General features: G+C 44.5%; 1 protein-coding gene across 1 annotated transcript in view; it reads left to right on the top strand.

Annotated features, from left to right (window-relative positions):
- LOC148508335 (inositol hexakisphosphate and diphosphoinositol-pentakisphosphate kinase 2) overlaps positions 1–24,573 on the top strand; it is a gene marked incomplete at its 3' end in the record, with an annotated part of 70,024 nt that overhangs the window by 7,005 nt on the left and 38,446 nt on the right. The window contains exons 2-5 of the mRNA XM_088444646.1: positions 4,310–4,686; positions 16,917–17,112; positions 18,638–18,728; positions 20,445–20,530. Of these exons, the coding sequence (XP_088300772.1) occupies positions 4,531–4,686; positions 16,917–17,112; positions 18,638–18,728; positions 20,445–20,530 (529 nt within the window). The remainder of the gene's footprint in view (positions 1–4,309; positions 4,687–16,916; positions 17,113–18,637; positions 18,729–20,444; positions 20,531–24,573) is intronic.

Here is a 24,573-nt window from a genome sequence, read left to right as displayed (position 1 = left end):
CTCATGTGTAATTTTAAATTGTCCTCCGAAAAATGTACATAATTCAGAAGGATCTAATGAATAACATACAAACCACAAGAGACCATTTTATTTATTACCATTTACTTATATTACATCAGCATATCCTTTTGTGCTATAAGTCATTTTCCATTTACTGCCCCCACCCCCAATTTAATTTCACCATTACCTTTTAATCATTTTGTGAGTGTCCGTCTTCATCTCTGAGATAAACACTGATGTTTGCATTGGAAGACCCTTATATAGTTGCTAGGCAACCTAGCCGGGCGTCACGCTCTGAGGTACTGCAGTTACAATGCACTGCACGTGCTTGCTTTATTTCTTTAGTGCTTTTTGGGTTTCTTTCATCCCCTTATAAATATTTACTCAAAAGAATTATTTCTTCAACTTTTTAATATGAAGCACAGATATTCCTTATTATAGATGACTTTCCAGGGAGTGGAAACTGTATACTTTGCTGCAAGTCTTGGAAGTGTCTGAAGGTGGCCTGGATTTTGTCAATGAATTAAAGACCTACACACAGACATTGTTCAGAGTTTTCTTGTTACTAATTTATTTCATTAACTAAAATACCTCCATGAACCTTAGATCACTGGGTGTTAAGATTTTATACGTTTGGTAATGCACTCTATGAGGGGTATTCAATATGAAACGTTAACTTCAATGTCGAAGTTAATGTTTCATATCGGAGTTTTTACCTGCGTTAAAGTATCGGGCGCGCGCCCGCTTATCCCCGTATTCAATATAAAATTAACGAAAACGGGAGCCTCCGAAGTTGGATTTGCGTAAAGTTACGAATTTTTCCTTAAAAAAAATTAAGACCCCCCCTAAAGTTGTTAAAACATGGGGGATCACTATGGGTACCCCCGTTTTAGCCTTTAAATGAAAGTCGGGGATTTAAATAGCCGCAGCAGGTTTTTTTTCCCGACATTGAAGAAGTGATGCAGAAGAGCACTTAGGTTTGTTTTTTTTTTCGTTTTTTTAAGTGGTCCCATCAAATTTGGGGTACATGAAAATGGGTACTAGCATATTTTGATGTCCCTAAAGTAAGTTTTTAAAAATTCTGCAATAGTGCATCTGCCGCTATAAATCTATTTTAGAAAACACCTGCCGCATACTTGCAGAATAGCCCTGAACCTATTTCCCTATTGTTAATCATTTTTTTCCCACTTTTATTTTTTCACCCCAATTTTTAAATTCAATTTTTGGGGTGTCCCTTTTTTTTTTCAACTTTTTTTGACACAGTTCTTTTTTAAATGTCATTCCCAGGGGTGCAGGCTATTTTTTTTTTTTAAGCCTGCACCCCTAAACCCCAATTCTGCACTTTTTTTTCGACACCTATTCAATGGTGAAAAGTTATCCCCGTTTTTTATCAGACTTTTCGAACCTGCGATAAGTGTTTGAAATTGAATACGGTGTAAAAGTAAAACCTGCGATAATGATGTCAAAAGTGCGATATTAACGCAAAAAAGATGTTTTCGCTCCCATATTGAATACCCCTATATAACGACTGTGGAGGGGACCGCAGGGAAACAATATGATATAAACGTAGTATAGTAAGTGCTAGTTATCCTTAGGATTTAGAATGTGCATTGGTATGATATATTTCCAGCATTATAAGCTTTATGAGATGGAAGATTGTAGCGCTTCTGGGTGAGGTCTCTCTGGAGACGTTTACAAGTAATTGAATGTGGTTCTGTCACAGCGAAAAATGACATTGACATTCAGTAAGAGCTAATTGTGGAAGGAGTGATTGAGCTGTGTCTTTAAACCGTTGCAATAATTGAGTGTTAATGATAAAAGTCAACTTCATAGTGTATCATTCATCTATATTCAAACACTAATTCAATTCAAAGTCAATTGGTGATCGTACCATGGACAAGTACGAGGCCAGAGACATTTAGTTGAATTTCGAACTGGTTAGACCTTTTCAAGAATCCCAAGTCATGAGCATACAGCCTAGGTCAGTGGTGGCGAACCTTGGCACTCCCGCTGCTGTGGGATTACATATCCCAGCATGCCCTGCCACAGTTTTAGCATTCTCTAATGTAGTCACACAGCAGCTGGAGTGTCAAGGCTTGCCACCACTGACCTAGATAGTCTTGTATCTAAGATGTCCCTAGAGAGCATGCAATGTTGTTTTAATTACCTTTGCAGCAGTAGAAAATTAAACTGTATAAACAGGGCAGCAAAAGCATTTACCTTCCTCCCCTCTGTAAAGAAATCCACCAGGTTTTCACAGTGTACATGCCATCCCTAGCCTTTCAGTGCAGCATTTTATACCATCCCAGGTAAACCACAGTTATGACATTAATGCAGTTTCCAGTGAGGGCTATAAATACCAGTAATAGTCCTGGGAGAAAAATGGGCCTCTGTCTTGGGAGCTGCACATCTGATATGCTGGATAATGATAAGTATAATATGCCCATATGAAGTTATTTTAATGCTCAAGGTCATGTGTCTTGTGCTTATAAATATGTATATTGTTCACTAGGTAAATGTTTTATAGTATTGGTGCACCTAGTGGAGTGATCGAGTGCAATAATTGCCACAAGTGACTAGGCCTGGATTATGGGTTATTGAGGCCCACACCAATAAATTGTTAGAGTGATTTCCTGGAGATGTTAAAAACTATAATGTAGAAATTCTCCCCGCACCACAAATGTGTTAAACACACTAGTGCTTCAAGTTCACATTATGCCATACAGAAACCCTAGTTCACATATGACACAGTTCCACCATGCTGGTGATGTAGCTATGTGTGGGGTCACCCCATGCGTTTGAGCACCTGGGCAACCGCCCTGTTGTTAATCCTGGTCTCAAGCCAGTAGCTATTCAATTAAAAGTCAATTTCTCTGTGTGGTAAACACAAGGGCAGGGCTCGCTAACCCTTAAGGTGCCCACACACTAGACGATCATCTGCACTATTTGCACGTTTTTAATGCATCGTAACGATAAATCATTCAAATTTGTGCAAATCGTGCAGCTTCCACTGAGCGATAACGATCCGGTGCGCGGTCCCGCGGGTCTTTAATTGTATCTTCAGATCTTACCTACTGCAGGTAAGATCTGGTAATCTCTTTAACGATGCACTGGAAATCGTTAAGGGCACACGGTAGGCCATTAGTAAATCGTTTGACAAAATGAACACTTTATGCACGATATTGTTTGTCCGGGACTACCAGTTCAAGGGAAATCGTCAACGACATTGCATTGCATCTTTTGCGAGTCGTTTAGTTTTTGGGCACCTTTAGATTCCGCATTAAGTGCTGGAATGTATGGGTCTCCCTGTGTTTTAAGCCCAATAGGGTGCCTTTTAACTCCTGAGGCTGCGAGGAATATTCTGCGTTAAGTGCCCCCTCTGGGGCTTAACGCACAGAGATGCAGAACTTAATTTAAACCCTGCGGGTAATTTATTCTGCCATTTAATTGTTTCGAAACATTCCGAAATTTGCAGTTGTAGTCTGTATAAAGAGTTCTTTGTTACAACACACATAAAGGGTTCTTTGTTGCACAAAAAAAAACCTCTGGTTCAGCCTTTTGCAGTATAGATTTCTCTTTCAGCATGTAATAAAATATTTATAGATTGATGTGCATGGCACACTAAAAGTGCCAAAACCCAGGGTATATGTTCGTTCTCTCCTCCTCTAGTTCATGTGTTTGTTACCTCTCTTCCTGTGAAATGGCAACGCAACGTGTCTGTATATAACAACTGTGGACATAGAAATGTGTACCCTGCTAGAGAAACAAGTTTTATCACAATAATTTAGATTCTATTGATGAAATGTCTTTAAAGTAAATATGCAGTCAGAATGATATATATCATTTTAAATTAAAGTAAATAACCCTTTTAGTTGTTTTACATTTAAATGTATGCAGTGTTTAGACAAAGATGGGTCTAAAAGCAATTAATATCATGACAACTGTCTGACATAATTGAAAAGGTTGGGAATCGTAGGCTATAATCTTCCAACCACTCATCTCATCTGATTTCATTTCACGGTACATTTTAATTCGCTGCAGCTGTTCCAAAATAAGGACAATGTAGAATAATATCCAGCAAATAACATGATGTACAGGCTCAGCGTATGCGGGGGGTGGTTTAGCATTTCCGTCATAACTCTTTACGAGAGGAAGGAGTCCTTGTGTCTGTAATTTAAAACCATGGCTATTATGATCTTATGTAGTGCTATTCTCTTATTGGGGGTCACAGTAACTGATTACAATTTGTATTGTTAATTCTGATGAACAGTATAATTTTTATTTCTGCTCATGTTTGTTCTCTGTTTAGGAATGGCACGCTGTTTAAAGCCTATAAAAAGAAAATGACAGCTTGTGGTGATTGCATGTTTGAAGAGACCCTATAACATTCAGGACCTGAAGAGATGGATTTTTCACAGTCCTCTGCATTGAGCAGCTGAATTATCGTCCTGCTGTAGCAGCACCGGTGACTTTAAATACCAGTTGTCACAATACGCGGACACATGACGATCCACAGAGAAAGTTCCCACTATGTCTGTTAGCGCAACAGAAGGCGACACCCCAAGGTTCTTTGTCGGGTGTGAGGAATCTGATGACTGTGTGGACCAAAGTAAAGTGGAACATTTGGAAAATCTTTTCCACAACATTGATGAGGACGATGATGATGATGATGAAGAATATGACTCTGTATGTATGACTCATCTCATTTCCTTTCTGATGATATTGATTTATTCAGCTAATTTAGTTTTTTTTTTTCTCTCTCATTATTGAATTCTGAATGGTCCACGGTACATTATATGAACGCACCATGACATTATTCTGCAGCTATTGAGGTGAACACACTTTCCTAGGGGAGGGATGGCTTATTCCACAGGTTCTCAAGCTTGGTCCTCAGGACCCCAACAGTGCATGTTTTCCAGGTATCTTTACAGAATCACAAGTGAAATCATTAGCGCCACTTGTGGATCGTTTAAAAGTAATCGGTATGAAATACCGCTGGCCGCATTGGCAAATGAGCAGAGCCCGACAGCGCTGGAAATCCTGATCGTCGCTAAGGTAAGTATATACTAAACTAACCTAACCCCCTAACCCTCCTTAGGGGTGCCTAACCCTAACCCCCCCCCTTCCCCACTGCCTAAACCGAAGTCCCCCGGGGGGGTGCCTCCCTAACCGTCCCTACCCCTAGCCTAACCCTAACCCTCCCGGGGGGGTGCCTGACCCCAAGTTCCCCCCCGGGTGCCCTAAACCTAACCCTCCCCGCAGCTGTCCGCTCGCGGCGCCCGGCATCCCTTCGATCGGGGTGCCGGTCTCCCGGCGTCGTGGAAATGTCAGGCGTCTACATCTAGACGCCCGGCATTTCACCCTCGCCGGGATATGACTGTCGGGAAGCTGGCTGCCGGTATTAAGGCAGCCGATTTCCCGATTGTATACCGTTTAAAATGTCAGTGAGTAATGAATACACCTGTGCACGTGCTGGGTGATCTGGAAAATGTAACCTGTGTGGGGTCCTGAGGACAGTGTTTGAGAACCACTGGCTTATTCAGATCATGGTTTGTTTTCTTTTCATTTTATTTTGCAATACAGTAATGTTAATCACAGAAGATTTCTGTAATGAAGACTATGATCGCCATGGTCCCTATTAGTGGTGGGGGGACAGTGCCATGCTCACTCACTAAGTGAAGAACGGCTTTCCATCCTCTTCTGACATAGTGGAGACAGTTGAAAAGAATTTCCACACCTTCAAATATATATGTTTTGGGCAAGATCACGGTCACTGTGGCATTCATGTTCCTGGGTGGTCATCAACCATTAATCCATACGTGTTTACCAGTCTCACTGAAATATCGGGGTGGACATGCTTATCGTACCCGAATGTTTTCAGGCGACTCAGAATTTTATGATAGTGCTGAGTCCTCTCTGCTCTTTGTCTCTCATCAGTTTTTTTTTTTTTTTTTTTTTTTTTTTTTTTATTTTGTGCATGGACAGGAAGTCAACTGGATCATTTTTAGGGGTGAGCGGGTTCGGTTTTACTCGGATCTTTTTATTGGCTATCGCCGAACATGTGTTTTGGATAGTGAATAAAATCGAGCCGAATTTGCGGTAAAGTGGCGATAAGAACCGAGTAAAACCGAACCCGCTCACCCCTAAAATTTTGTTTCAGTTATAGGAAAATGTAGGAAATATGGACAGATTATCGAGAATGCACAAACACTGCTCTTTATTTGGAGGCTGAGGGCCTGATTCTGACCCGGTCGCAAGCGCTGTGCGCTCGCAAGCGGGTCGATGGTGGGGCAGTGCGCATGCGCACGACAGAGCCGGCTCCGTAGTGCGCATGCGAAAGACCCGGATAGTGACGTGCAAGCCGTCGCTCCGGGTCTCGTACCAAAGGGGACGTGCTGTTGATTTTGAGTGACAGCACGCCCCCTTTGGTGGGCGGGCTGGGGGAGTGGCTGCCCAAACGGAGGTGTTCCCATGTGAAATCTCTCCTGGGGCTTGTGGCAACGAGACCCTACCACAAGGGTCTCGTCGCAAGCCCAATGGTCGCGATGGTCTTGACCATCACGACCATCTTCCTGGCCGCTCGCTATAGCTGTGGGTGGTCAGCTATGCGAGTGGACAGCTATGCGAGCGGCCAGGAGACTGCTCTAAAAAAAAAAAATAGCCCCGCCCTGATTCCGGCTCTGAATCGGGGCCTGAGGCTGATATTTTCTGTCTTGGCCGACTGATCGGATAATCAAAAGAATGCATTTGTGGTTTTATCGGTTTAACACCGAATTGATCGTTCATGCACACTATACAATGAATCGGACCAATCACTCGATTACTGGCAAATAGCCCAATAATTTAGTGTGTACCTAACTTGAGACATACAAGGTAGATGTAATAAATGCAGATAGAAAAACAAAGGGAACGGAGAGCCTAGCTAGCTAGCATACAATGTAATAGATTTAAGACCGAATTCAATTTGGGCACAATACTTTCCGCTTAAGAAAAAGGGCTTGTGGCCTCCAGACTATTATGCCTGGAGCTATTCAATCGGGATGTAGTCAGCAAGCCAACGGTCTAAATACCGACCGCCGGCTTCCCGACTCTCTAATCTCGGCATGGTACTAGTGACAGGCGTCAAATTCCCCCCCCCCCCCCCCCCCCCCCCGGGAGGTTTGGTTTAGGCTAGGGGAAGGGAGGGTTAAGGTTAGGCACCCACGGGAGGAGGTTAGGGTTAGGCACCCCCCTCCCGGGAGACAGGTTGAGACAGCGGGGAAAGGGGTTTAGGCAAATGGGGGTTTAGGGTTAGGCACCCCTAAGGGAGGGTTAGGGGATGGAATTAGGTTAGCGATACTTATCCTTGTGACGATCGGGATTTCACCCTTGCCGGGCTGCCTCTGTCGGAATTTGAACCGCCGACTATTGCACCCATTCAATTACAATCCCTTTTCCTTGTGCTGCAACCACGTGTGTCAACCCATAGATTCCGGGATACAGATGTGCCTTCATACATCTAGCCTCCTTGCTCGTTAAACAGCCCTTCTAGTCGTGCCATGGCGTGAATCTGTAGTGCTGAGTTTTTTGTTTTTTTTTTAGGGCGACTTTTTATCTTCAAATGCGTCTCGTTTACACAGCGATGCAAATAGGTAGCACAAGAAGCTTCTGCTGATTAAAATCTTATGCAGCATGTGTCAGTGTCAGTAACACTGTAACGTAGCTTTTCGCATTCAGATACACCTAGATAGACATGCTGCATATCATTTTAATCAGCATGTGCTACTTATTATGTTCTACTTATTCACATTGCTGTGCCAATAAGACTCGTTTGAAGGTAAAAAGCTGCACAAAAAGACACTCATTGCTACTGAGTCACACAGAACTTCTGCGTTGTGTAGTGCGACTTGTAGCACACGGAGGATAGATGTATGTGGACACATCTAAGTGCCTAAGCTATGGGCTAACGCATTTGTGGCGGTCATAAGGGTAGAAAATCCTACTTGCACCCAGAATGGGGCAAACAGAAATCCATTTTAAGTCATCCTGGGAGCTGCCATGGGCTGCAATTGAATAGATCCTGGCATTGATCGAGGCTAATTGAATCCGGCGCTTAGTGCTAAGGTAGTGTAAGTTATTATTCCTATTATGGATTAGTGTTGATGCACTAATTTGAAAACTTCACCCTTGCAAAAAAAAAAAGTGAAAAAATGTTACTTAGTTTATTTTTTTTATTTGTTCCATGCTATTTCATTTAATTGGTTAAGTGTGAACAGGAAAATTGGTTAAATGTGAACAGGACATCTGTGTCTCAACTTGGCGATAAATGATTCTGATGCCTGCGGTGTTCTTGCGTCTGTGTTTTGTTCAGTGTACCACAAATTTGCTCAATAGGTTGTCAGACAGGTTTCAATGTAATCACCTTTTGTCACTATTGGTTACATTCATTCCCCTAAGGCTTTTTATTTTTCTGTCCTCACACAGTTGATGCCGCTAGTTGACTAGAAAATTACACAGTAACACATTTAGACACAGAAAATCGGGACAACATAAGTCCTGCCCCTATGTGCCCAAACACCATGTATAGCCACATAAAACCCACTCCTATCTACCCAGGTGAGCCCACCTTTGGCTGAAATTCCACATCTGAGATTTGCTAAGCAGGACTGTCCACCCACAATTGGTGCAGTTGGGAAGTATGGTAATGTTAAAAATTCCTAGTGAATTGAAAGGCTGTATTATCATAAATGTCCAGCTGGAATCCAAATGAAAGATTGACATTGTCTAAATAGACAGTTAATAGGTCGTCACTAGGGTGAGAATTAGGCTTAAGTTTAACAGAAAAGCAAAGTACTCTATGGGAGGGGCACTCTAATAAGGCTTAAACTTTTTAATTATCTTCTAAAAGACCTTTCTACTTCAGGGTCCATAGGGGGTCCACAGGGTTGACCTTGGGGTATAGCTGGATCTGGATCCACGGGCACCACGCAGTTAAAGCTTTAGCTCCCAGGATGCACTTGGGTCCGTTCTCCTCTATACCCCGCCCCCGAGCCACAGGCACCTCAGTTTTAGTCGGTGCCCGGCCGGAGTCGGGTCACCCTGCGCAGTGGGGCTGCATAAGCAGCCCCTAAGCTTTATTATTTTTATTTTTTTTTAAAAAGATGATTTTATTTCTCTATTTTTACTATCTTCTGAGCAGCAGCATCAGACTGTCCTTCTGGACGTCCACGCTGCCGCTGGCGCTGCGACGCCGGTACTGATCCGGGGATCACAGAGGGACCCCGGAGTCAGTGCTAGCGTGGCTCCGGGAGCTCCCACTGTGCTGCCGGACTCAAGGGGCCAGGTAAGCCGCGTGCAGCGCGGGGGAAATGCAGTCTTCATGCCGCCGGTCGGTCTCTGGGGACAGACCGGCGGCGCTTGTAGCGGCGGCGGGCTCCCCCCCTATGTGGCATACCCCGCGTGTCTGCTGACCTCCAGGGTGTAAGACTGGCGGGTAACCGGCTTCCCTGGGGGTTTAATACTAACAGGGGAGGCAGCCTTCCCTGCTTTACCGCTCCTCCCCTCAGCCCAGTGCGCCTTCTCTCATGCGTGCTGGCGTCGCAGGGCTGTTATCTCCTGGCCACTCCTCCTCAGTGCTCTCCGGCGGCCATCTTCAGGCAGCATCGCAGAGCTCCCAGGCAGAAGGAGCAGTCCAGTGGACCAGTCCCCCTGCGTACCTCTCCCCTGATCAGGACAGTGTTCGCAGCGCTATAGCCCTCCCAGACACTGAATCTGGGAGGTTGATTGTAGCGGAAGGTGCAGTGAGTATACTTCTCTGCATGGTATGTGACTTTTGCTAGTGCTGCTGTCTGTGCTTATTTCTACTTACTGTCAGCTTTTTATCTATCCCTTTCCTTCTCCTACAGCCTGCAGGTGCGTGGGGGAGGGGTGTTCTTTCTGTGTAACCTGACTTATATAAATCTACGTATTTGTGAGGTCCGTCACATACCGTGTGTGACGCGTCTGGTGCAGTCTCCTCCCGGGTCTCAGACTGTGGGTCCTTATGCGGGTCTGCCTGTATACGTGCAATCCCCCACGGTGCCGCAGCAGTCTGGGTACCTTTTCAGGGGGTATCCTCAGGCGGTACCCCCTCCCTGGGTGGACGTCCTCTCCAGCTCTGTTCAGAGCCTGGCGGCTTCGTCATCGGTCTTTCAATCTATGTTGCACAGTGATTTGCACCCACGGGCGTCCAAGCGACCCGTTCCGGCTTCACTGGTGGCTCAGTTCACGGACACGGACGTGTCTTCGGATGACTGGGAGATCCATGAGGACTCTGACTCGGATGCCGGGGCCCAGGAGGTGGAAGCTGTCTTCCATTAATGTGCCGGCATTGGTTAGGGCGGTGCGGGCCATCCTTCATATTGAGGAGGATGTGCCGGCCCCCAGGTCAAAGTACCCAAATTTTAAGAAGGCCAAAGTAGCTTCGACGGTTTTTCCCCTCTCCGACCAGTTAACGGATCATATGGCGGGGGCCTGGCAGTTGCCCAGCAAGAGGTTCCAACTGCAGAAGCGGTTGGCTTCGACCTATCCGTTTCCGGAGGCTCATTGCAGAAAGTGGGAAACTCCGCCCGCGGTGGATTCCCACGTTACCCGCTTAATTAAAAGCACTACGCTGCCTTTGCCGTCGATTTCCTCCCTGAAAGATCCCACGGACAGGAAAGTGGAGACTTGTTTGAAGTCTATCTACTCTCTCTCGGGGGCGGTGGCCCGTCCGTCCATGGCCATCTCTTGGGTGGCTAAGGCCATCGAGGGCTGGGCCAAGGCTTTGGAGGATACCTTTCCGGAGGATGCTCCGGAGATCCAGAGAGCGTTGATAGGTCAAATGAGGGATGCGGCTTCCTACATTGGGTAAGCATCATTAGATGCAAGCCTGCTGACCTCTCGGGTGTCGGCTGCAGCGGTGTCGGCGCGTCGGTCCTTGTGGCTGAGTTCTTGGAGAGCTGACGCTGACTCCAAAAAGGGACTGGAGGCCTTACCTTTTAATGGGGAGTTGCTTTTTGGTCCAGACTTGGACAAAATTGTGGACACTCTGGCTAAATCTAAATCAGCCTTCCTCCCTTCGGCTTCTGCACCTACCAAGGTACGGAGCTCTGCCTTTCGGTCCTTTCGGGTTCAGGGCAAGGCCAGAGGTCAGTCCTTCCCGAGGCAGTCGACGACCAAGTCCGCTTCTAAGCCCAAGAAACAGGCCTGGAGTGCCAGGCGCCCTTCTTCCAAGCAGGAAAATAAACCTTCTGCCTGATGGGACGGGCCTCCCTCTGGGGGACCCCAGAGTGGGAGGCCGACTTCTTCTATTTGCCCAGTGCTGGCACAATACCACCACGGATGCCTGGGTTCGAGAAGTGGTCTCCCAGGGGTACGCCCTGTCTTTTCGGCACAGACCGCCCCACCAGTTTTTCTGCACGAGTCCTTCTCAGGATACGACCAAGACTTTACAGATTCAGGAAGCTATAGAGTCCTTGCTGAAAGCAGGGGTCATTGTTCCCGTTCCTCAATTACAACGAAGGACGGGGTACTATTCTTCTCTGTTTCTGGTGCGGAAACCCAATGGTTCTCATCGCCCTATCCTCAACTTGAAGTCTCTGAAAAAATTCCTCAGAGTTCCCAAGTTCAGGATGGAAACGTTACGTTCCATCATTCTGGCGATGGAACCGGGGGATTACATGGTGTCCCTGGATATCCAGGACGCCTACCTCCATGTTCTGATAGCACCTTCGCACCAGCGGTATCTGAGGTTCGCTATCCTTCAACACCACTATCAGTTCCGGGCGCTACCCTTTGGTCTCTCCATGGCACCGAGGGTGTTCACGAAGATTATGGCGGTCATGGCCGCACATCTTCGGAACCAGAATGTCCGACTGCTGCCATACCTGGACGACCTCCTCTTGCTGGCGAGCTCCCCGGAGGTACTGCTTCAACATCTCCACCTGACGATCGCTTGCCTGCAAGCGCACGGGTGGCTGATAAATTGGAAAAAGTCCTTCCTGATTCCATCTCAGCGGATGGTTCATTTGGGAGCCCTGCTGGATTCTCGTCAGCAAAGGATCTTCCTGACCCCGGAGAAGGTCTCCTCCCTGCAGCTGCGGATACACAGTTGCCAGAGCAGTTGCCACCTGTCGGTCCATTCGGCTATGAGAGTTCTGGGCTCCATGGTGTCAACATTCGACATGGTGGAATTTGCCCAGTTCCATTCCCGGCCCCTGCAGGGGCTGATTCTATCGGAATGGAACGGGTTACCTCACCGGATCCGCTCTCAGTTGCTGGAGTTGTCCCCGGAGGTTCGGCAGTCTTTGGCTTGGTGGCTTCAGACAGCTCATCTGGTCAAGGGGCGCCCCTTTTGGATCCCGGACTGGGTCTTGCTCACGACGGATGCCAGTCTTCGGGGTTGTGGGACAGTGACCGGCTCGTTGTCACTTCAGGGTCATTGGTCTGCGGAAGAAGCTCTTCTTCCCATCAAAATTCTGGAACTGCTGGCAGTATACAGGGCCCTGCAGTCGTTCGGTCCCGCTCTTCACGGAAGGGTGGGACAGTCCGACAACGCCACCACGGTGGCATATATCAACCACCAAGGAGGAACTCGCAGTCGGGCAGCGATGTCGGAGGTGTCTCGCATCCTTGCTTGGGTGGAGTGTCACATTCCAGCGATCTCGGCAGTCTTCATTCCCGGAGTCCTCAATTGGGAGGCGGACTTCCTCAGCCATCACGACGTGCATTCTGGGGAATGGTCGCTTCACCCAGAGGTGTTTCAGCTACTCGTGGACAGGTGGGGGCTGCCAGAGCTGGACTTGATGGCCTCCCGTCACAATCACAAGTTGCCCGTTTACGGGTCAAGGACAAGAGACGCAGGCGCCCGTCTGGTAGACGCGCTGTCTGTGAAATGGTCATTTCACCTGGCGTATCTGTTTCCTCCGATATCCCTACTTCCTCGGGTTCTGCGGAAATTCAAGCAGGACGGCGGCACGCTCGTGCTGGTAGCTCCGGCGTGGCCCAGAAGTCCTTGGTACTCCGATCTGAGGTGCCTCTCCATCGACGCTCCGTACCTTCTCCCTCAGCGTCGGGACCTGTTGTCTCAAGGGCCCTGCCTTTACCCGGGTCTGGGTCGGCTGTCTTTGACGGCGTGGCTCTTGAGACAGCCGTCTTGAGGTCTAGGGGTTTCTCCAGTTCGGTCATTGGGTACCATGCTTAGGGCACGCAAGCCTGCTTCCGCACGGATTTACCACAGGGTGTGGCGCACTTATTTTCAGTGGTGTGAATCCAGAAACTATGATCCTCAGGTGTTCCGGGTTTCCAGAATCTTGGAGTTCCTTCAATCAGGTTTGGACCTCGGCTTACGCCTGGCCTCTCTGAAGGTTCATGTGTCTGCTTTGTCCGTGTGGTTTCTGCGACGGATTGCTACACTGCCGGATGTTCACACTTTTTTCCAGGGTGTTCTCAGGATCCAGCCTCCCTTTGTGCCTCCTGTGGCTCCTTGGGACTTGGCGGTGGTGCTACGGGTCTTGCAGGGTCCTATTTTTGAGCCTCTTGAGTCAGTGGACCTCAAGTGGCTGACGTTCAAGACTGTTTTTCTCCTGGCAATTGCTTCTGCCAGGAGGGTGTCAGAGTTGGGGGCGCTTTCCTGTCGCCCCCCTTTTTCTGATTTTTCACCAGGACAGAGCGGTGCTCCGCACTCGTCCTGAATTTTTGCCCAAAGTGGTCTCAAAGTTCCACATTAATCAGGAGCTTGTCGTGCCAGCTTTTCAGTCACCTGATCTTTCAGCTGGTGAGGCTTCCTTAGATGTAGTCCGGGCACTTAGAATCTACGTGGACCGGACTGCTTCGGTTAGGAAGTCGGATTCATTGTTTGTCCTCTTCGGTTTTCACAAGAGGGGTTGGCCTGCCAACAAGCAAACCTTAGCCCGTTGACTTCGTTCAGTTATTTGTGAGGCTTATGCGCAGGAGGGTTTACCTGTGCCAGCCTCTGTTAAGGCTCATTCCACTCGTTCTGTGGGTCCCTCTTGGGCTGCTAGACGTGGCGCCTCTGCTGTTCAGCTGTGTAAGGCGGCCACTTGGTCTACAATTCAAACGTTTTTGAGGTTCTATGCGTTTGACACCTTCGCCTCTCAGGATGCTTCTTTCGGGCGCCGGGTGCTCCTTTCAGCACAGGAGCGTCCCCGCCCTTAGTTGAACTGCTTTGGGACATCCCCAAGGTCAACCCTGTGGACCCCCTATGGACCCTGAAGTAGAAAACAAGAGATATGGTAAGAACTTACCTTTGTTATCTGTTTCTACGAAGTCCATAGGTTCCACAGGGCGCCCGCCCTGACACACCTGGCTTCAAATGGGCTGTGTGGCTGGTCACCGGTTTTCCGTCTCCCGTTTCTGTGAGTATGGTTTCTTGTGTGTTCCAGTCTTCCTTCTCTCTGTTTAGTCTCCTCCTCCGGCCTTGGCTGCTTACCAACTGAGGTGCCTGTGGCTCGGGGGCGGGGTATAGAGGAGGACGGACCCAAGTGCATCCTGGGAGCAGCAAAGCTTTAACTGCGTGGTGCCCGTGGATCCAGATCCAGCTATACCCCAAGGTCAACCCTGTGGACCCTATGAACTTCGTAGAAACAGAGATAACAAAGGTAAGTTCTTACCATATCTCTTGTTTTTGACCCTGTCGACCTAATCACCGTCTGGTGTCGACCTGTTTAGTGTCTATCTAGAGTGACACTGTTGATTTATTTTATTAATACCACACCTTGTCCAGCTACACCATGTCTGCCTCCTATATTATGGTTCCTGTGGCAAATTATTTTTATTAATCTAGGCCAGGGGTGTCAAACTCGTGGCCATCCAGCTGTTGTGGGACTACATATCCCAGCATGCCCTGCACCAGTTTTAGCATGCTCTAATAGCAAAACTGTGGCAGTGCATGCTGGGATGTATAGATTCACTGCCGCTGGAGGACCGCAAGTTTTGACACCACTGATCTAGGCAGTCTTAGTGAATTTTAGGTGTAGAGGTTGTGTGCTGTATGGCTAAGTTTTAATTGCTTTCTTAACTTTCAGAATGTACAAATAAACAACAAACCGTAACAGGGCAAATGTGTTCTGACCCTAGGAATATAACAAGAGGACATAGATTACCTGTATCTGGGATATGTGATTTCAGCTGTGTAAAAGCAACACATTGTTCCTGATGTATACAGCTAAATGAACTTCTACATAACTAGCTGTTTCTTTGTGATTCTAGAATAATGTTTTAGCATAGCGTCCGACTACTTTGCAAATATTAAACGTTTGTTATTAGTGTAGGAGTTAAAAAAAGGTGTTATTTATGAAGTTTTGATTCATTTTAACCCATTAAAGACCAGGGACACTGTAGTTTTTGTAGGCTAACTATGTAACATCCAGTAAACACCTTAGCATTTCTCTCTCTGTGCTGGTTAAGGTTCAGCATAAATAACATGTTAGGATTGCCGAATGAGTGAAAAATAAATATATATGTGTATGAATGTGTTGCTGAGTACTCTAGTATTCCATGGGTTAATGCTTTTTAGATATGGGTTGTACAAAGGTGGTTTGGCCAGTGTACAGAACAGAGCCCTTTCCATAATAGTGTATCATATGATGCTCTTACAGTTATCCACGTCCCTCTATGACCTCCGCTTCTAGTAATTTGCTGAACTCCGGTAGCTATCTGAAGCTCAATGCACAGCCTGTAAAATGATCTTTAGAAGCCAATAACCAAACTTTCTAATATAAATCCATTTCCTGTACTCGATGGGGAATGCAGTTATTAGTGATGTTTGGCTGTGCACATATCCAAGAGTTACGGTAGCCTACATCACTAATTATGGATGCAAGGGATCATTAGTGAAAATTGGCATGTGTACGTGCCTCTGAGGTGTTGACGTAACTATTGCTCTTCATGGACCTCACCTGTTATTGATTTCCCCCTAATATGACAGCGCCATTAATGACCACCGACAACATAAGTCAGTAGGCTCTTAGCACTCCACTCTTCTCTCGGCTTTAACAGTCCTGCTCTGTCACTCAGATGTTCTATTGGCTTATTAATAGGTCATGCGCTCACCCAGTTGGGAGGTGGGATTTAAATGTAAAACTTGGGAATCTCAATCACAATAAGAGAAGTTTGGCATTTATGCTTATTTCTATGTGATACAGATCTCTTAAGAAATGATGGTCCATATTAAGAGCTTCTGTACTAAGAAACAGTGCTTATTTAAGAAACCATCAAAAACATCTGTAAAATGGCAGAAAAGGAGTTCTATTCTGTGCAAAGTTACCTGTGCACAAATTTAAAAAAATACTGTTTTATAGTGCTTTTTAGTGAAATGGAAAAAGTTTTTGTACACCAATAACTCTTCGATAAAGCCGATAATGTTAATAAATTCAAATATACAGTCACACCCAGAATTGTAAATATTTGAATACATTATTTGTAAATAGGCCATGGGATATTTCCTCATTGACCTCCTTACTCCAGGAGTGTGAGCGCCTCTTTTTTATAAAAAAAAAAAAAACAAAAAAAAAAAAAAAAACTGGTTCATATCTCCCACAGTGCCCCATAAGTAAGGAGGCCTGTCTTTTCAATTTTAACATTCACTTAGATTTTATCATTGTAATATGTTGCCCTATTTACCAGTGGCGACTCCAGAGGTGGGGCTACAGCGCAGTCCAAAATTGAAGTAGAGGAGCCACACCAACTGCCAGATGTTTGGGGTGGCAGTTGGTGTGGCTCCCCTATTTAAATTTTGGTCTGCACTGCAGCCACAGCTCTGGAGCTGCCTATCCTATTTACTACACATGGGGAAAATGTGAAATTTGGTCTGGACACGAGTTCCTGAAAATCTTTGCTATGAGTGTTGCCCATTAGTGGGTTCCACCATGTTAATTTTGTTTTTGTGATTGTTGCAGCCACCAGAAAGGCAGATTGTTGTGGGAATCTGCGCTATGGCCAAAAAGTCCAAATCGAAACCCATGAATGAAATATTGGAGCGTCTGTCTTTGTTCAAGTACATTACTGTAGTTATATTCGAAGAAGATGTTATATTGAATGAATCGGTGGAAAACTGGCCACTGTGTGATTGTCTCATATCCTTCCACTCCAAAGGTACAGTTCCAGTCAGTCGTCCCATCTAGCCATGAATATTTTAGTTTCTCTAGAAAGCTGAAGCAATAGAAATAGCAGCAGTGTAAATATAAATCCTGCCTGCAGTTGGCAAGCAGTCTTCCCAGCACAGGTAACTGCCGACAGCTATTATTACACTTGTTAACCTTACCATCAGATGTATTTCCCACACAGTGAGTCACCCCTATAAATTCAATCTTTTATGACTAGACCTTTACATTTCAGCAACATCACAATTTTATGCAGTTTTCATTTAGAGGTGTGTAAAATGTTTTTAACCTCTTCAGAGACCATAAAGCTAAGGCTTGTTTGCACACAGCTCAATTAGTGCTGGGATCACTAGCCAGTATTGTATTAAAATATGTTAATTCATGTTGAGAAAGGATCAAAGGACGAACAAGCCGCTTCTGCTGATTAAAATGATATGTTACAGTGTCAGCGGCTGTAACACTGTAACGTAGCATCTCGCATGCAGATACACAGAATATAGGCATGCTGCATACCATTTTAATCAGCAGAAGCTGCTTGTGCGTCCTATTCGCATCACTTTGCGATAAGGACGCATTTGAAGGTAAAAAGTCACACGAAAAGTTGTCCACCAATTCTATAAATGAGTGAGCACAATTTTTTTTATGCTTCAGTTCCATCTCCTTTTCTCTGAGTCCATGGAGGGACACAGAGCGACCACCCTCTGTACACTTTTTTTTTTTTTTTTGGTACAAACGTAGTTTATTAGAGGGATCCTTTCTCTTGGGTTTTGTTTACTCATGGTTCTGTCCACAGAGACTTTGCTAAAATATAACTGCTGCCTGCAGGGTGGGTACACAGAGGAGGGAGGAGCTTTAGAGCTTTCATTTAAATTAATGAGCACTTCCTGTTACCAATTACCAGAAGAATAAGATTTTAAATTTTTTTTGCTACAGCTTATTATCAAGAAACAAATTTGCCACATAGCTAGTGATTACTCACCATCATGTACCCAAGGGCAAGCATCCTAGTATAATGCATGTCTTAACAGATGCGCTTTATGAGTGTATAATTATGCAAATGGTAGTAAAGTGCCTAATTGCATATTTATTTGGATGAATCATTACACACTTATGCATTTTTATACCAGGCACTGATCTCAGGCAATTAACAACTCTATTATTATTGCGCAGGATTTATCTTTTTTTTTTTTTTCCCCTCTTGAAGGTTTTATATGCACATCAGTTAATCTGCTTTTCAATACAATTAGGCTGCGTTTTTATCTTGAACACGTCCTGTCCACTTACTGAGGAATTCTGACAGCGCAAGCTAGGACATGTAGTTCACCAACTAGCAAGCCAAAGGTTGCTGCTTTTTATATGGTGTTCACTAAGATAGTTATTGTAATTGTTATTTCTAGTTAGTACAAATAACCCTTTGTGGTTTTAGTCAGCACTATTCTCCAATGAGCACCTCACCATGCTTTAATGTAATGGTTTTCTGGATTTTCTTTTTCATAAATAATCTCTCCCTTTTTAAGGATTTCCATTGGATAAAGCAGTTGCCTATGCAAAACTCAGGAGTCCATTTGTTATCAATGACTTAAATCTACAATACCAAATTCAAGACAGGTAAGATGTTCCACGGCCACGCAATACCGCCACAAATGAACCCAGCATTGTCTGTTCTTTTGAGCCCCTGTCTCTAGGCTCCGTCATAGAGCCTCCATGTTTTTGTGGTCCAGTGTAACGTGTGCAACGTCATGGCACAGCTGGAGAAGTTCTTTGCCAATAGCAGGCCCCTAGATATGCTACTGTCTGCACAGTCCCCGGTCCCAGGTTGCCAATGTCAGCCAGTGGCATGGGGCCCTGTGATCTGTAACAAGTGGTCAAACATAATACAGGACACACAAGAGTTGTGCTGTGTCTGCCCCTACAAGTCCCTATATATCCTTGGGAGACTTAGAAAGTATTTTAGATTGTCATCATTTGTTGCCCTGATTTTCTGATGCTAAACACATGCTATCATTTTTGTTTCATTTTAAGTGAATTGGTTATACTAGATTGTGACCTCTAGTGTCCTGTGTGTGACATTTTTAATTACAGGTTTATTGGACCTTCTGCAGCACAAATATTAGTGACGTAATTTATTTTAAAAAGGATTTAAAAGTAGTGTCTTTGCATCTGCTACATAACTGTATAATTATTATTCTTGTCGTCCTTTATCTATATGGTGTCAGTAGCAGTGTACAAAAGCAGTACTTTCATTTACAATACAGTACATTACACAATAGCATATGGTTATGAATAGCAGAATAAACAGCAGCGAGGTACCAGGTGGGGAAGAGCGTTTCAATATAACAAAGGAAAAAGCAGTAGAAGTGGGAAGCCAGAACAGGGAGCAAATCGGCCTGAGTTGAACCTGTGCAGAGGAGCTTGGGGCATAGCAGTCAGGTCCAGAGCCACTGAGGGATAGAAGACCAGGGCAGTATGACAAAGGGCTAAGAGCCCAGGGAGGATATGTGGGATATAGTTATGCTAGCGAGGTGGATATTGAGACAAATCGGACACGCGACTATAGGGCTCTGCTTGAGAGCGTCTAAAATCGAGGGGTGTACAACAGAGAATGTAATACTAGGTGTAAGAGTAGGGATAAGGGGGTAGAAGGGCTATTAGGCTTTTTTGAAAGTGTGTGTGTGTGTGTGTGTGTGTGTGTGTATATATTCCTCTCCCTCTCCCTTTCCCTCTCCATTTTTTTTAAAGTCGATGTGGGTGTGAAGCGTCAAGTAGTGCGGGCGAAGTGGTTTTCTGAGTGGAGATGTGCGGTGGTCATTGGCAGAGCAAAGAGGGAGGCAGTGTGAATGAGGATGTTGTGAGAAGAGCAATGACTGAGGGCTTCATAGGGGAGGGCTAGCAGTTTGAACTGAATTTTATTGGAATGGACAGACCGTGTAGCGACTGGGAGAGAACGAGAGAGGAAAATAAGGCGTAAGGATGAATTAAAGTGGAGAGAGGAAGGCAAGAGAGGATCAAGTTGCATTTGCCCAGGAAAGATAACAATTGAGTGGTTGAGAGTATTTGTTATGCCCAGGGTGAGATGGGGTCTGATACTGGAGATGTTAAATAGTTGGAATTGGCTTGAATAGGAAATGGATTGGATATGGGGAGTGAAGGAAAGGGAGGAATTGAGGATGACTCCTAAGCAGTGTGACTTGTGGAATGGAGAAAAGGATGTAGAGAGGATGGGAGACAATTGTCTCTGCTTATCCAGATGTTGTCGGGTGAGGCTGAGCTGTTTAAATTTGATATACAGGATTGTCACCACAATTTGTGTACTTTCCCCAACAGGAGAGAAGTATATAGGATCCTTAAAGATGAGGGCATTTTGCTTCCTAGATATGCGGTTCTTAATCGTGACCCAAACAAACCTGAAGGTAAGTAGTGACCCATTTTTCCACCTGTAGGCAGGGCTTTACACAATCCTCCCGAATTCTTTAGATGGGAAGTAGTTAGTAATTGTCAGCTTTGTACTAGTCTACAAACTATGTGGGCAACATAATTCCAGTGTGGCACTAATGCTTATTAAAGCATCTTACCATGTCATCATTATAGCTTTAATTTATGATGCTTTACCGTCTCATTTAAAGCTATATTGTCAGCATGGTTAAAATGCTTGAATTCGCATTAGTACTGCGTTGGCATTACGCCGCCCACATAGTAATTGTTGACTTTGTGACTGTTGACAAATTGTAGCACTCCCCTTTTAGGCTAGTAGTGTTAGTTGTTCCTCGCCAGTTAGCATAATGTACCTATGTACCTGTATTGCAACATCTGTGTGAGAGCATAGCTAAAGAAATCTACATAGAAAAATGTGAAAGTGTATTTATTATAATCATTTTTGTTACATGTTTTTTTTTTTTTTTCTTTTTTTTTTTTTTTTTTTAATTCTAATAGTCTATATATGCTGTGCAACTTGCTGAACCTTGACCTTGCATATCTTTTTCTACAGTGTGAAAATGTTACGCATTGCGTTTGAGACTGAAAGATCGGGGGAGGGGCTGCTATTCGCTTATTTTTGGTTTATTTGTTTTTGTCATCTGCAGTTATTTTTTGTTTTGCACATCGGGCTTGCTGACCTACATATTCTTAGACTATAAAGGGTCACTTTAACCCTAATATGGCTGATAACAGAGGACTAAGTTATGATTCCAGGGGAAACGGGCTTTCATGTCATCATATGGAAACTTTCACCTGAATGTCTGTGTATGTCTCTTCATACTGGATTAACTGGTATATTGGGTTTAGTGAAGAAGGCACACTCTCTGGAAGAATCCATGTACATGGGAAGTCAGGAAAGTACTGCCGAAATACTTCCTTGATGTAATTACAGTAATTTTCCTCCCCCCCTCCCCCCCCCCAGGAACATATATCTGATATTGGCCCACGTAAACGTATTGGCACTCTGGAAATGTATTATTTTTTTTTAAACCACTTATGAAGGAATTGGCTTTTTTTTTAAATCAATTTATAAATGTTTCCATTCTCTGCAGAACAGAAAATGTTCCATGGCATATATAAATTAGTGATTGGCTGGTACAATCTGATAGGAAAGCAGAGCACAGATGTTGGGTCTATGTACAGAAAAAGTACTATTTAGCTAGTTGCTTTTGAACAAATTAATTCTGTTCGTTTGTAGGCACATGAGTGCTGTACAAATGGAAGAGCGAAAGAAAGAGTTGAGGATCCCAATAGTATTGTCCCCTAAACAAGAGTTGACCACAGATCTCAGTCTGGGAGTAAAGCACCACAAATACAGAGGTATTGGTGAAAGCTGGTTCCACTGAAATGAGCTGGGGTTTGTTACAGTAAGCGACTGTCGTGGAGCGACAAAGAGTGCAAACAAAAAGGTTTTACAGTATCGTTATTTACTTATTCATAATCTTAATAATTGTTAGAGAACTGATAAACTATTGACTCTGCGCTGTGATATTCTCAGCCTGTAGGCAAGAATGTACAGAGGAATTTTACACGCTGCTCTACATTGTGTCATTCTTACCGCTTGACATGACCTGTCTGATTTTTAGGTCTCTGTATTCTTGGTAGGATTCCTTTTTTAAATCCACTAATTTTAGTTATGATATTTGTAAAAAAAACGTTTCTCTTTTTATTCTAGTGTGAATTTTTTTTTTTTAATGTTTAAGTAGGTGTGTGTGTGTGTGTGTGTGTGTGTGGCTTTCATGTGTGCTCATCTACAGGTTGCATGTCTTTATGGATACATTTATTAATGACTAGCTGTTGCCTGCGGCTTCACCCACAATGAAATTCCTTATGCCCACATTTTTTTTTGGTGTTCTAGTTTTATTGCTTTGCATAGGGGCCCTGTCGTGACCAGCAGCGCTATACAGACTGATGGCAGCAATGCCTTCACTCGCACCAATGTGACTGTGTGCCCTGTGCATAGCATGCAATGTAACCTATCAAGTGAACGTGGGCTCAAAGCACCTCTCCCCCCACACCCCTTACCGGCCGTGCGCATGGTTCCACACCTATCTCTTGCATTGATGTCAAACTTTTGTTTCTTGTTTATCCGTTAAAGCTGAGCAATAACAAAGTGCAGTTTATTTCTAGTTGTTTCCACTACATAATGAAAATCGCTTCAGCAGTTTTTGCGCCAACTTGGAACAGACAGACAACGTTCTTATAATATTAGTATAGATAGTTACAGTACATGTGGAACATTAGTAAGTGGATAAAGTAGACCTGTCATCTGAGGAGCCATGAGATTTTATTTGATAATTTGTTTTAAATGGTTTCCCAATCTAGTTTTAGATCCATTCCCCAATAAGAGGGGCCATGTTATATTGCCTATGTGGGGGACACTGTTGATGGTAGTGTTGCTGTGCAAGGAGGAAGCTGGGGTAGGGGAGACTCTGCTCTGTCTGGCTTATTAGTACTCGTATGTTAGTCAAGTGGACACGGCTAACTCTCTCTCTCTCTCTCTCTCTCTCTCTCTCTCTCTCTCTCTCTCTCTCTCTCTCTCTCTCTCTCTCTCTCTCTCTCTCTCTCTCTCTCTCTCTCTCTCGATCTCTCTCGATCTCTCTCTCTCGATCTCTCTCGATCTCTCTCTCTCGATCTCTCTCGATCTCTCTCGATCTCTCTCGATCTCTCTCGATCTCTCTCGATCTCTCTCGATCTCTCTCGATCTCTCTCTCTCTCGAGCCAAGAGTGTTAAGCACCAGAGTGGTGTTGCCCCATGTATGCTATCTATTTTATGTTGAGAAACTTCATATGAGTTTTGATCAATTAAATTCCCCATCGTTCCCCTTAAACATTTTAAAAGTATAATTAACGCAGAGGGCATCTTCAATGATGAAAATACAAGAAAGGGTTTCATTAACAAGAAAACATAAGTAGTCATTCATACAATCGATGTACAGCTTTTTAAAATAGGTACATCGTGTGTATCAACTGTTATGTATAAACCATTTTTATCTAAATAAAGAAAAGAAATGTGAAAATACAGAGTTCTTATGGAGTTGAATTGGTGACCTCATGTATTCAGTGCTTTTGGACAGTTGATTACCTGGAAAAAAAAACAAAGTATGAGAACAATTCCGACATGGAAAATAGTAGTGCTGGGATACATCATGTTAACAATTCACATGACGAAGGTGCCAGCTGTTTAACATTCTTTATTAAGCACCAGCAGCATAACAATCATAACATTTGATAGCTAGCACATTCATGTCATCTGACTGCTAGAACCGGCAGAGGTGTCATCACTCAGTCGACTATTTCAGTTTGAGATATGAGGATGATAGGAAACGTTGTACTAAGCATGTCCTGATATATATATAATAATGGTTATCAGTGTAGCATAGTACCACAAGTCTGCACTCTTAAACATTAAAAATAGCTTTTTGGGTGCTTGATTAAATGGTTAACAATGTTCACCGGGGTCCGTGTTCACTCTTTACATTTTTTAAATATTAGGTTCTCAGCATTGTTCTTCGAGTTTCTTGCGTACCCATTAATAAAGTATGGGAGCTAGGTATTATTTTAAGGGATTGGTGAAACCCTGTTAGCTTATACCTATACATTTGGTTGCGCTGCACTTTGAGAGCTTGTCTCCTATGAGTGGAGCGCACAGCTAACACGCATGCGTTCCATTGCGGGAGGATGTGCCCGGTAAGTGGAACGCACACGTGAATCACATGCAAGTGTCACTTCCAGTTTCACTTAGTGGTGAGCCGGGGAAGCTGCATGCATGTAGGAGACAATGCTGGAGCGAGGTTTGTGATTTAGTTCAGGTGAGTGCGCTGGGGTGGTGACAGGTGACTGGACACGTACTTGAAATAGGTGCTTGTTAGCACCGAAACGGCTGTCTGGCTCTCTGCTGCCGGTACTCTGGTTCTCTCATTATGCACTTTTTTGCACTAAGGCACTTTATTTTTATTGCTTTTGATCTGACGGCTAT

This window comes from Taudactylus pleione, unplaced genomic scaffold (genome assembly GCF_031769625.1).
Source record: "Taudactylus pleione unplaced genomic scaffold, aTauple2 ptg000370l, whole genome shotgun sequence".
Taxonomy (NCBI): Eukaryota; Metazoa; Chordata; class Amphibia; order Anura; family Myobatrachidae; genus Taudactylus; species Taudactylus pleione.
Note: the sequence above shows the minus strand (reverse complement) of the source record. Positions and strands in the feature narration are given on the sequence as shown.